Raw genomic sequence first — 10,764 nt, 5'->3', positions numbered from 1 at the left:
GGTCTTGCAGACTCACTGAGTGTTTCTTTGCTTCTTGTGGGCTGTCCCTTGGGAGGGAGCTCAGTGAACCGGAAGAGGTGTGGGTGAGGGCTCCCCTTGGTGGGGAGTGGGGCACGGGAGCCTCAGGCTCTGCTGACCATCCAAGAGGGGACTCGAGTGGACAGGCCGCTCACTTGCTGTGGACCTGGGGCAAGTCTAACTCTCCCAGGGCCTTGGAAGTCAGGCTGAGGTGATCTCTGCGTCCACTCTGTGCCTGAGTTTTCACTCTCGTCTTGATCCCACTCTCCTCCTGGCCCCCGACTCCCCTCCCCACACACGCCCTGGACCCAGGTTAGGTTGGGCGGGGATGGGCTGCCCAGTCCAGGCAGAAAGGCCAAGAGCCACGAATGGGCTGGTGAGGGTCACCGTGTGGCCTCTGCCAGGAAGCTCACTAAGCGCCCGGGTGAGGAGGGCGTCAGCCAGGGCGCAGCAGCCTCCTCGCCCAGCAAAGCCTGTCGCCCTCCTCCCGTCCCTGCAGACAAGCGGAGCCCATGGGTGCCGTGGCCCCCACCTAACCAGACGTCTCCACTTGCTCCAGAAGTTGTCCCTGTCCCCTTGGAGCATGTGCTGTTGCCTGAACCGCTGAACTCTCGCCCAGGTCCTGCCACTGTCTAGCTGTGTAACCCTGAGCCGGTCCCTGCCCCGCACTGGTCCTCAGTTTCCCCACCTGTAAAATGGCACCGAGAGCCCTCCTCCGTGACCTGCGGCGCCTCGGGGCGGGGCGGCGGGGCGGCAGGGCTGTGGCCTCCCCGCCGCTCCCGCGGCTCGGGCTCCGCAGTAAGTGGGGAGCGGCGCCGGGGAAGGAGCGCTCTGTGGTCACGTGATATCCCCCTCCCCGAACTGCGGCGGCGGCGAGCGCCGGCCGCGTAGGAGCAGAGCTGCAGCGGCGGCCGCGGGCACCGGAGTGCCGAGCCCAAGACGCCCACGGCCAAGGCCCTCGGTGAGTGCGCCCCACCAGTGCTCCGGCCCTGGAAAGGAGAAGGGGACGGAGGTGTCCGGGCTCCGGTCGGCCCGCACCCAAGACCCCGCATGGGCGGCCAGGACGGAGGGTGGGGGCGAACGCGCAGGGGACCCGGGTCTCCAGGGGTGAGGGGTAAGGGCAGCAGGGCTTGACAGCGTCTGGAAAAGTGGGGGAGGCCTGGGCTGAGTCGGCTGAACCCCCAGCCTGCGGGACTTGGTCCAGGCCGCAGCCAGGAGGCTCTGGTCCCACCCCCCTGGGTGGGTCAGGAGTCTGGTTTTCCACCCACTCCAGGTGAGGACACTTGGGGTTTAGAGGAGGGGCTGTGGGAAGTGGGAGCGTATCCTCCATCCCTGGGGAGGGGCCCAAGCCCTAGCGCCCCCCAGTGGGAGGTGCTCCTGTCCTCAGAGGAGGGAAGTGGGGGCCTCGGATCAACGACCCTGAGTGGGGAGGATGGTGGTGTCCTTGCATCCCCAGAGACCGGGTGCATTCCCCCGCCCCTGTCCCTGACCGGCAGAGCGGGGCACGCGTCACGCAGTTGGGCGCCCCCTCTTCGCCTCCTCTGGCTCGGCAGGATCTGAGGACTCGGTGAGAATTCACGGGGCGGTTTCCGCGCCCTTCAGGGTTTGGTGCCAGCTGCAGGGCGCCTGGGCTTGGAGAAGAAACCTTGTGTACACACACCCACGCACACACATGCGGTCTCTGGAGGTGAGCAGCCCCCTCCCTACTCTAACAGACCCCGGTCTGTGCGTGCCCTCGGAGTCCTTGTTGGGGTTATAGCAAAGGCCTGGTGGTGGGGTCAGGAAGAACACCCACCACTAACAGGGTGAATTGGCCTCTGTCCCTGGGCTCTACTGCCCTCCCTGCCAAGTCAGAGGTCAGGACCCTGGGGCGGCAGGCAGGAGGGGCACTGAGGGAAGCCAGCCAGGTGGAAGTAGGAGAGAAAGACAATGGGAGTGAGATGGTACCACTTCCTCCCCATAGGAGGCTGGCAGGAGGCTCCTGGCCCCACCGGCACAGGCAGCGGTCCCTCCTTCCTGAGGGTGTTTGGGTACACTATGGTCGGGGCACTGAGGAGGTTTGTCTTGCACATAAAACAGAACATTGGCCAAAGGTGTCCCTGGATGGGCTTCTGGACTGGCACAGGGCCCTGAGGGCTGTGGCTGAGTGGGGAGGCAGTGGCCAGGTCCATCTGGCCATGGGGGCCCTCCATTCCCCTGTCCAGGACCTCAGCCTCACTCTGAGAGCCCCCCACAGCAGGAGGATCTGGCAAGGGGTGAGTGTTCCTTGATGGCACTGGGAAGCGTTCCAGGGTAATGATTAATCCTCCGGTGGCAGGAGCAATTTCCCCCTTCACAGCAGTATTTCAAGGTAGGGGCTGAAGCCTCCGTTACACAGATGAGGAAACTGAGGCTCAGAGAGGCTAAATGAACTGCTTGAGGTCACCTAGTCACCTTCAGCCAGGTCTAGAATTGTGGTTCTCTGACTCGATCGGAGCAGATCTCCACGGCGGTGGGGTGGAGGAAGAGTGAACTCCATAGTGGAGTGGTCCATGCAGACCTGCTCCTCTTTGCTGCCAGGAGGGGAGGGTGCCTATGGCTGGAAGCTGGGTCAGGTTGAAGAGAGGGTTCAGAGTCCTAGGCTCACCTTGCGGCTCCTCCCATGGAGGGAGGGTCGTCCTATGGAGCACCATGATGGTGCTCCCACCCTGGGACCTTCCCAGCTTCCTTGGGCAAAGCCCTCTCCTCTTCTCTTCTTCCCAAGGTGGCTGTCTGGCAGGGGTCTCAGGAGGCCTTTCTCCTGGCTCTAACCAACCTCCACCCTTAGGAGACAAGGATTCTTCCTCTGGCCTCTTGGAGGGCAGCAGAGCTTCTCTTTGGCTTGTTGGAGAGAGGGATCTCTGCCGCTCAGGCCCCAGGCTCCCACAGCAGGGTCTCCACCTCCCTCTCACCTGGCCCTACCCCTGCCTTTCTGTGAAGTTCTGGGGCCAAGAAGCCCTTTGTGGACTCCTGGGGCAGGTCTGTCTTCTGGACCGCCCGTCTGTCTGCAGAGGCCTTTGTCCTGGTTGTCAGAGGCTGCTGAGCAGCTGCACGTGCTGCGCAAACAACCGAGACCTGAGCACGGCCAGACACAAATGCAAATACAGTTCGACTGACAGACACCCTGAGACCCAGACACAGGCACACACAGGCCAAGACCCCTGCCCCCGGACACCCAAACGCTGAGGGACACACCATCCAGACTCTAGCACATGTGTACACACAGAGAGGTGGAGGTTGTCAGCAAGGAGAAGAGCCTCTTCAGAAGCCCTCGTCTGCTGTTGTCTGCCTCCATTATCTCCTCCAGGGTGCACACATGGTACACGCGCAGGCAGGAAGAATCCCTACGCCCTTAAAAATGAACCTGGCAGACATGCACACGTACCCACCCACACCCGGGCCATCATGGGTGCACACACGCATGCATGACATCAGCTTCCTGAGTGTGGGATGTGAACACTTCATCACCCAGTCGGGGGGGAAGTGGAGGCCCCCAACCACTCCCAGCAAAGCCTCCCCTTCCTCCCTCTTTTCTGATTCATGTTGACCCAGTGTGGCTGACCCTAAGAATCCAGGGAAACTGCCTAGCACTTCCCGCTCAGTGGACCCTCCTCTCTTGCCTCCCCTCCGTGCACACACCCACCTGGATGTCAGGGGAGCCTCTCCCCAGGCTGCTCCTTGGCTGCCCCTGAAGGTGCTGTCCTGCAGGTCCTTCCCGAGACAGGACAGGCCCCAGTGCAGGCTCCTAGAAGCTCTGGGGTTCCCTTTCCTTTCCACTTTTGCTAGAGGCATTGCCAGGCTCGTTTCTGCTATATCCTCCCAGCAAGGCTGGGGGCCAGCTGGTATGAAGGGAGGGGAGTCCTCAGCGCTCTCTGCTCACCTCCTGGCATGGCAGGACCTCTGCCAGGCTGGCCCTGGCACCCTCTGCTTCTGAGAGACTGGCATGGGAGAGAGGTGCGGCAGGCAGTGAGGGGCTCCCAGCTCCACCACGCTCCCTCAGCACTCACGCCAAGCCTGCCAGAGTGCTGATTCCCTGTCCAAGGCTGGCCCTGCCTCTTGCTGGCTGTGTGGCCTGGACAAGTCATTTTCCCTCTCTGGGCCCAGCTCCAGCTCTGGGAGGCAGCTCAGCCTGGCTGCGGGATGAGGGAAGTCAGAGGTGTGAGGTGGCAGCCCTGTGCCAGTAAGGAAAGGAAGTTTGGCTCTGGTGGCAGTGTGGGCACCTGGGGCCCAGGCTGAGGATTTCCTGTAGAGTGCAGCCTCTGGATCCACACTAGGGCCAAGCAGGGGTCGCCAGACTTGCAGCTTCCTGGGGCAGCCACCCTGGGGTCAGCCTTGGAAGAGGGGGACCTGAGGGCAGCAGGCTGCAGCTACCGTTCACACTTGTGGACATTTTATGCCTCTGCTGGGTCTAAAAGGACACAGACTGGGAGTCCTCAGGATGCCAAGTCCAGTCTCTGCTGTGCGACTTTGAACAAGTCACCTGCCTTCTCTGTGCCTCATTCTCCTTAGAACAGGATGACAAGCTTTTATTTGCCCACCTCCCTGGGGATGTTTTTTGTGGGGCCAGACATACTGGCTGGGAGCTGCTTTGAAAAATATAAAGATGCACTCAGAGAAGCATACAGAGACATACTGAAGGAAGAGCAAACACCAGACAAATCTGGAGAAAAATCTTTTTTAAAAACCAAAAATATTTCTCTACAGTCAGAAAAAAAAAATAAGCCTTTTTCTCTAGTGTTTTGAGGGTAGTGAGAATTTCTTCCATAACTTCACATTTCCAAGGTAGTTGGCATGGCTGCCATCAGGTGAGTTGAGCAAGTTTCCTCCTTGAGGAGGCCTTGCCTGGCACATAGTAAGTGTTCAGTAAATGATGATGCCACTAGTGGTAGGATTACGAGTTGCACAGCAAAAGTAGAAGTGGCGGCGGTATGGAGGCGTGGCCAGCTACAGAGCGGGCAAGGGCGGGAGGTGGCCATGTGGACACTGGGTTGGCTTCATGGGAGGTGTGTGTAGGGACAAATCAGCCTTGAATGGCAGGCTGAGGAGTTTGCATTTCCCCAAAAGCCAATGGGACATGCACAGGAGGGGCAGGCTGAGCCCACCAGCCTGGAATGAGGAACCACCTGGCACAGTTCTCTGCCCTGCTGCTGCTGTGTGAGGATGACCCCTTGCCTGTTTCCCTGGACCTCATTTTCTCCCACTGTGCAAAGGAGAGGATTCCAGCCTCTTCCATCCCAGGGGCAGGCAAGAGGACCAAGGTACCAAGTCATCCAGGAACTAGGTTGCTATGAGCAGGGGAGCCGGGGGCTGTCGTTTGTATGGGAAGTCAGGAGCCTTGTGTTCTCCCTCTGGCCCCACCCCACTAGCTGGGTGAGCTCAGATAAGCCACCCAGCCTCTTTGAGCCTCCCTTTCCATCTGTGGAATGGGAGCATGTGGTTTCTGTCTTTGCAGTACAGCTCCCATGAGTTGAAGCTGGTGACTGTTGTGTGAGCCTCAAGTGTGTTGTGTCTCTGGGGAAACTGCAGTCTTTCTTGAAACTACAATAACTGTCCCTCGGGCTCCCCTGAGACTGTGGGGTGGGGAAGCAGTGGGTGAAGATCAGACCCTGAGCCACCTCAGAGGCTGTGACCTTCTCAAGGCCATAGGGGCCATGTGTCTGCCGCAGCCAGGCTGTGGGGGCAGCAGAGGGAAGGTGGAGGTGGGGCAGAGGGGTCCAGCCTTCTGCTTGGCTCCTGAACTGAGCCCCAATTCTGCAGGGAAAGCCACCCCAGTACCCCGCTCAGAGGACAGCCCTCTGCAAGGCCCTACTTGAATTAGGGCTCCAGGGCTGGCATGGAGGTGGCTGATGGAGGATGACCTTGGGAACTTCTTGCCTGCAGGCTCAGTGCCAGAACTGCCAGGGCAGCCCTGATTCTTCTTGCTCAAAAGTTGGCAGTGTCAGGGACCCTCAAGGGGCTGCCACCATCACCAGCCTCTTGCATCTTCCCCTATGTTGGAGGTCCAGAGAGAGGCCGCCCACACCCTAGCAGACTGCTGTAGGCACTGTGCCCACCTGGCACAGTTCAAGCCTTGCCCTGCTCACTGCTTGCCTTTCACTTGAGGTATGGTAGCTTTGCCAGGGATAGAGGTGCCTTTACAGCCCCTCTCCCAGCGCTCCCTGCCTCTAGAAACAGGACTGGTCAGAGCCCCTGGGGCAAAGACCTCATCTGTCCTGGTCCCCAGGTCCACAGCCCTTCCTGGTTGGAGAGGTGTGGGCTCTGCGGTCCTCCGAAGGGTAGGGAAGCCTGGGACCTGCCCCCTGCCTTTGCCCTAACCCTACACCACTGGGCCTACCCCGTGGCAGACAAGGTGGGAACTGGGCAGCTAGTTCAGGAATTCTAGGAAGATTCTGGTTGGAGGGAGACAGAATGGGCCTGAGCAATACAATGCAGGTGGGGGCATTCACTGAGCACTTGCTGGGCCTTATGCTAAGCGCTTTTCATGGATCTAGCTCATTTAATCCTCAGAGTAACCATTCTTAGCAACCCTCAAAGGCTCAGAGAGGTTAAATAGCCTGCCCAGATCACCCAGCTGGTGAGTGGCTGGGGCTGAGATTTGAATTGAGCGTTGTGTGACTACTTTTAGCCATTTCTGTGTAGTGCATGCAGAATGAAAGGGGGTTGGAGAGGGCACCATCCAGAGTCTGTGCTTTGGGTAATTGGAGCAATTTTGGGCAGGGGCAGGGGTGGGGTTCAGACTCGGAGGCTCACACCTACAGGACTTGGCCCTGAAGCTTCCAGCTCCCCCTCCCCATGGCCTATTCCTGTGACCCAGTGCCCCAGACTGGCCTGTGGGAAGGGATGAATGGGAACGATTTTTCAGGGGTTCCCATGGACACGCAATCCCGCAGACCCTGACTTCTGGCTCCCTACGTCTGTGTAAATTCCCAGCTTGGAAACCCAAGAAATCCTCAGCTTCAGAGCTGGGAAGGAGCCCGTGGAGATCAGCTGGTCCAACCCCTTCATTTTACAGATAGTAATTATCATGATTACTCCTGATGGGAGCAATTCACAAAGGACTTTCACATCTGGGTTGCTGCTGGGTGTGCTGGAGCCCTTGAGGCCAGCAAGACTTGTCCCCATTTTGTGGGTGAGGAAACTAAGGTTTGTAGAGGCAAAGAGATGGACCTTGGGGCACACGGTTGACCTTGGTACAGGTCTCTTCCTTCTGAGACCCAGAGCCTATGTGACGTGGCATTGGGGCTGCACCCTGCACTGGAGTGAGGCTGGTCCTGAGAGGTCTGAGTGGGACCAGGGCAGGTATCAGATGAGGTTCTGAGACTCCCGGTGATGCCTGCCTACCTCCCTGTCATGGGAACACCACCCCCTTCAGTGGCATGGTCTGGAAGAGACAGATGGGTGGGCAGAGCTGTTCCCAAGACATTCCTGCCTGCCATGCCAATAGGGGCTATGCTGCCCCAGGAAATCAGTTGAAAAGGGCCCTTGAAGAGGCCTCATTATTCAGAGAAGGAAACGGGGACCTGCCCACAGGCACACTGTGAGCCAACATGGAGCTGGACTTAGAACTCAGATCTCCTGCCTCAGCTCATAGCCGTACTTGCACATGTTCAGTAACAGTATGAAAGGCAGTCCTCATTTATTGTGTGCTAGGGCTGAGCACTGTACACTCATCCTAAGAACAATCCTGTGAGGTAAGTATGTTTATTATCGTTACCATCCTCTTTTACAGATGAAGAAACTGAGGCTTTGAGAGATTGTGAAAATGGCCCAAAGTCACAAGCCAGGAAGTGGCAGAGCAGGAATTTCAGCACAAGTCTATCTGTTTCCAAGCCCATGCTGATGCCAGGCCTTATATATATTATGATCAGACTCTAAAGTTGACTTTCTGTTTCTTTTTGTTCACAGTCAATGTGGGACATCATTCATTCATTGAACATTTATGGAGTGCTCACTAAAACAAGATCATAGAGCTGATCAGGGTTGAGGGTCAGAGATTAGGTAATGAGGCAGGGAGTCTCCTGCTAAGCTCTCTGCCTCCACCAAGGATGTCTGCCTCTCCCTCCTCCTTTTTTTTTTTTTTCCTGGAGACGGAGTCTTGCTCTGTTGCCCAGACTGGAGTGCAGTGGCACAATCTCAGCTCACTGCAGTCTAGCCTCCTGGGTAGCCAGGACCACAGGCACGCACCAGCTAATTTTTGTATTTTCCATAGAAATGGGGTTTCACCATGTTGGCCAGGCTGTTCTCGAACACCTGACCTCAGGTGATCCACCTGCCTCAGTCACTCAAAGTGCTGCGATTACAAGCATGAGCCACCATGCCCCAGCCATCTCCCTCCTCCTTCTGTCCCCAACCCAGACCGACTACATTTGCAGCCTTTTTCTCTGCTCCTCCTGCCCACCTGATTTACCCTTGGGGTAAATGAGGGCATTACTCAGCTGGGGTTCCTGGGCTTTGTATATCCCAAAGAAGACCCTACTGGCAACAGTGTTAACAGCCACCACTGTGCAAGCCGTTCATAAACACAAGGCATTATGCCAAGGTGTCTGTGCATCACCTTGTTAAACATGCCATCACCCTGTGAGCTAAGAGCTACTGTCATCTCCATTTTCCAGACATGGAAACTAAGGCTGATAGTCACAATTCAAGACTGAGTTGGGGCTGGGTGCAGTGGCTCTTGTCTTAATTGCAGCCCTTTGGGAGGCCAAGGCAGGAGGATCACTTGAGGTTGGGAGTTCTAGACCAGCCTGGCCAATATGGTGAAACTCCATCTCTATTAAAAATACAAAAATCAGCTGGGTATGGTGACAGGCACCTGTAATCCTGGCTACTTGGGAGGCTGAGGCAGGAGAATTCCTTGAACCCTGGAGGCAGAGGTTGCAGTGAGCTGAGATTATGTCATTGCATTCCAGCCTGGGCAACAGAGAGGGACTCCATCTCAAAACAAACAACAAAAAGCTGAGTTGGAACCCATTCTGTCTAGTTCTTGACCCATGCCCTTCCTCACTGGCTTACTCTGCCCTGCTGTGTATCCAGGCTGTGTAGAATGCATTTAGAACCCTGGCTCCTGGAAGGCAGGGCTTGAGCCAAGCAACAGGTTTATTAAGCACCTACTGTGCGTTTTTGGGAGGTGCTTTGTGAGTCTAAAGCTTGTAAGGATGGGGAGATTGGGTTCTGTGAGAGATCTGGAGGCTGCATGCCCCCATTCTAGCCCAGAAGCCTCTGAGGATGGCAGGACAGAGCAGCCAGGGCCGGCCAGCATGTACCGTTGGAAGGACTTTCTTCCTGGCAGGAGCATCCCTCACAGTGACTCAGAGCAGTGTGAAGGCTTCAGAGGTTTTGTAGCCATATCTGCGTCCACTAATCCTTAGGCAAGCCACTCAGCCTCTGAGATCTCAGCTTCCTGATCTGTGAAATGCGGGAGATGATTGTACCTAATTTACAGGGTGGGCATAAAGATTGGATGAAAGTGCTTGGTACAAGACCTCGGGAACTAGAAGGGGCTGTGTCATTGAGTCACAGTGCAGGGGTGATGGGGACTGAGGTACTGGGGACCCCGGAAGAGCTTGACCTGCTCTATTTGCGCACCTCAATATTCACCGTCAGCCATGGCAGACTTGTAATTCTTGCATGATCAGCGTCACGGGCCTGTTGTCAGGATCACAGAGGTCCCGGAACGCGTAGGTGCAGCTCCGTGATCTGCGCACCAAGAGAACGCGTCCCGCGGGAGGGGGAGGCGAGAGCACAGTGGGCGGGCGCAGGTGCACCCTTGTGAGCTGGAGACGCGCGGCGCCTGACGCCGGGCAGAGGGCGAGGATGGGCGCTGGGGCCGCTTCCGTGTAAGGGAGGAGTGAGGAAGTGCGGAGGGCGGCGAGCGCGCGGCAGGTGGCTCGGGGCGCTGTCCGGACGGCCCCGGGTCCCCACCCTTCTCGGAGAGGCGCCCGGGGCGCTGTCCCTGGTCCTGGCGCCCGCCGGCCCTCTCCTGCAGTTCTGATTACAACCACTAAGAGGCGCCCGAGACCGCGGCGGACTCCCGGACCCATTAGAGAACACGTTTTAAAACGCGTCCTTCGGCCGGGCGCGGTGTCTCAGGCCTGTAATCCCACTACTTTGGGAGGCCGAGGCGGGTGGATCACGAGGTCAGGAGATCGAGACCAGCCTGGCTAACACGGTGAAACCCTGTCTCTACTAAAAATCCAAAAATTAGCCGGGTGTGGTGTTGGGCGCCTATAATCCCAGCTACTTGGGAGGCTGAGGCAGGAAAATTGCTTAAACCCGGGAAGTGGAGGTTACAGTGAGCCGAGATCGTGCCACGCTCCAGCCTGGGCAACAAGAGTGAAACGCGGTCTCAAAAAAAAAAAAAAAAAGTTATTTTTCTATCATGATAGTCCTAGGTATACCTAGACACCTGACTTCAAAAACCAACCATATACTGGCATAAGAGATGAAAAAGGCCCTCCACCTCCCTATATGAATGCTCTGGCATGACCACACCCCAACAGCTAATTAAGTAACCAGCCTTGGGCACCTATTTATTAAATATGTAACCTTAGATTTAAATTTTTAAAATTATTTTAATATAGATGTAGTCTTGCTTTTTTTTTTTTTTTTTTTTGAGATGGAGTTTCACTCTTGTTCCCCAGGCTGGAGTGCAATGGTGAAATCTCGGGTCACTGCAACCTCCGCCTCCCAGGTTCAAGCGATTCTCTTGCCTCAGCCTCCCGAGTAGCT

The 10,764-nt window shown here is 57.0% G+C and overlaps 1 protein-coding gene across 27 annotated transcripts in view; it reads left to right on the top strand.

The window, feature by feature from the left end:
* The first annotated feature begins 913 nt into the window (after positions 1-913).
* Positions 914-10,764, top strand: part of RAP1GAP (RAP1 GTPase activating protein) — a 69,163-nt gene continuing 59,312 nt past the window's right edge. For 20 of the 27 annotated variants that reach the window (XR_013519855.1, XR_013519853.1, XR_004745792.3 and 17 more), the window contains exon 1: positions 914-979. Coding sequence is in view for 2 of the 27 variants with exons in the window: in XM_078330691.1 (XP_078186817.1) it covers positions 1,691-1,705 (15 nt within the window). In the remaining 25 variants the exon portion in view is untranslated. Of the gene's footprint in view, positions 980-1,381; positions 1,706-10,764 lie in introns of those variants that run through there. The other 7 variants (XM_078330691.1, XM_078330685.1, XM_078330695.1 and 4 more) reach the window with 2 other exon arrangements.

Source organism: Callithrix jacchus, chromosome 7 (genome assembly GCF_049354715.1).
Source record: "Callithrix jacchus isolate 240 chromosome 7, calJac240_pri, whole genome shotgun sequence".
NCBI classification, from domain to species: Eukaryota; Metazoa; Chordata; class Mammalia; order Primates; family Cebidae; genus Callithrix; species Callithrix jacchus.
The sequence above is the reverse complement of the archived record's forward strand: the minus strand, read 5'-3'. Positions and strand labels throughout refer to the sequence as shown.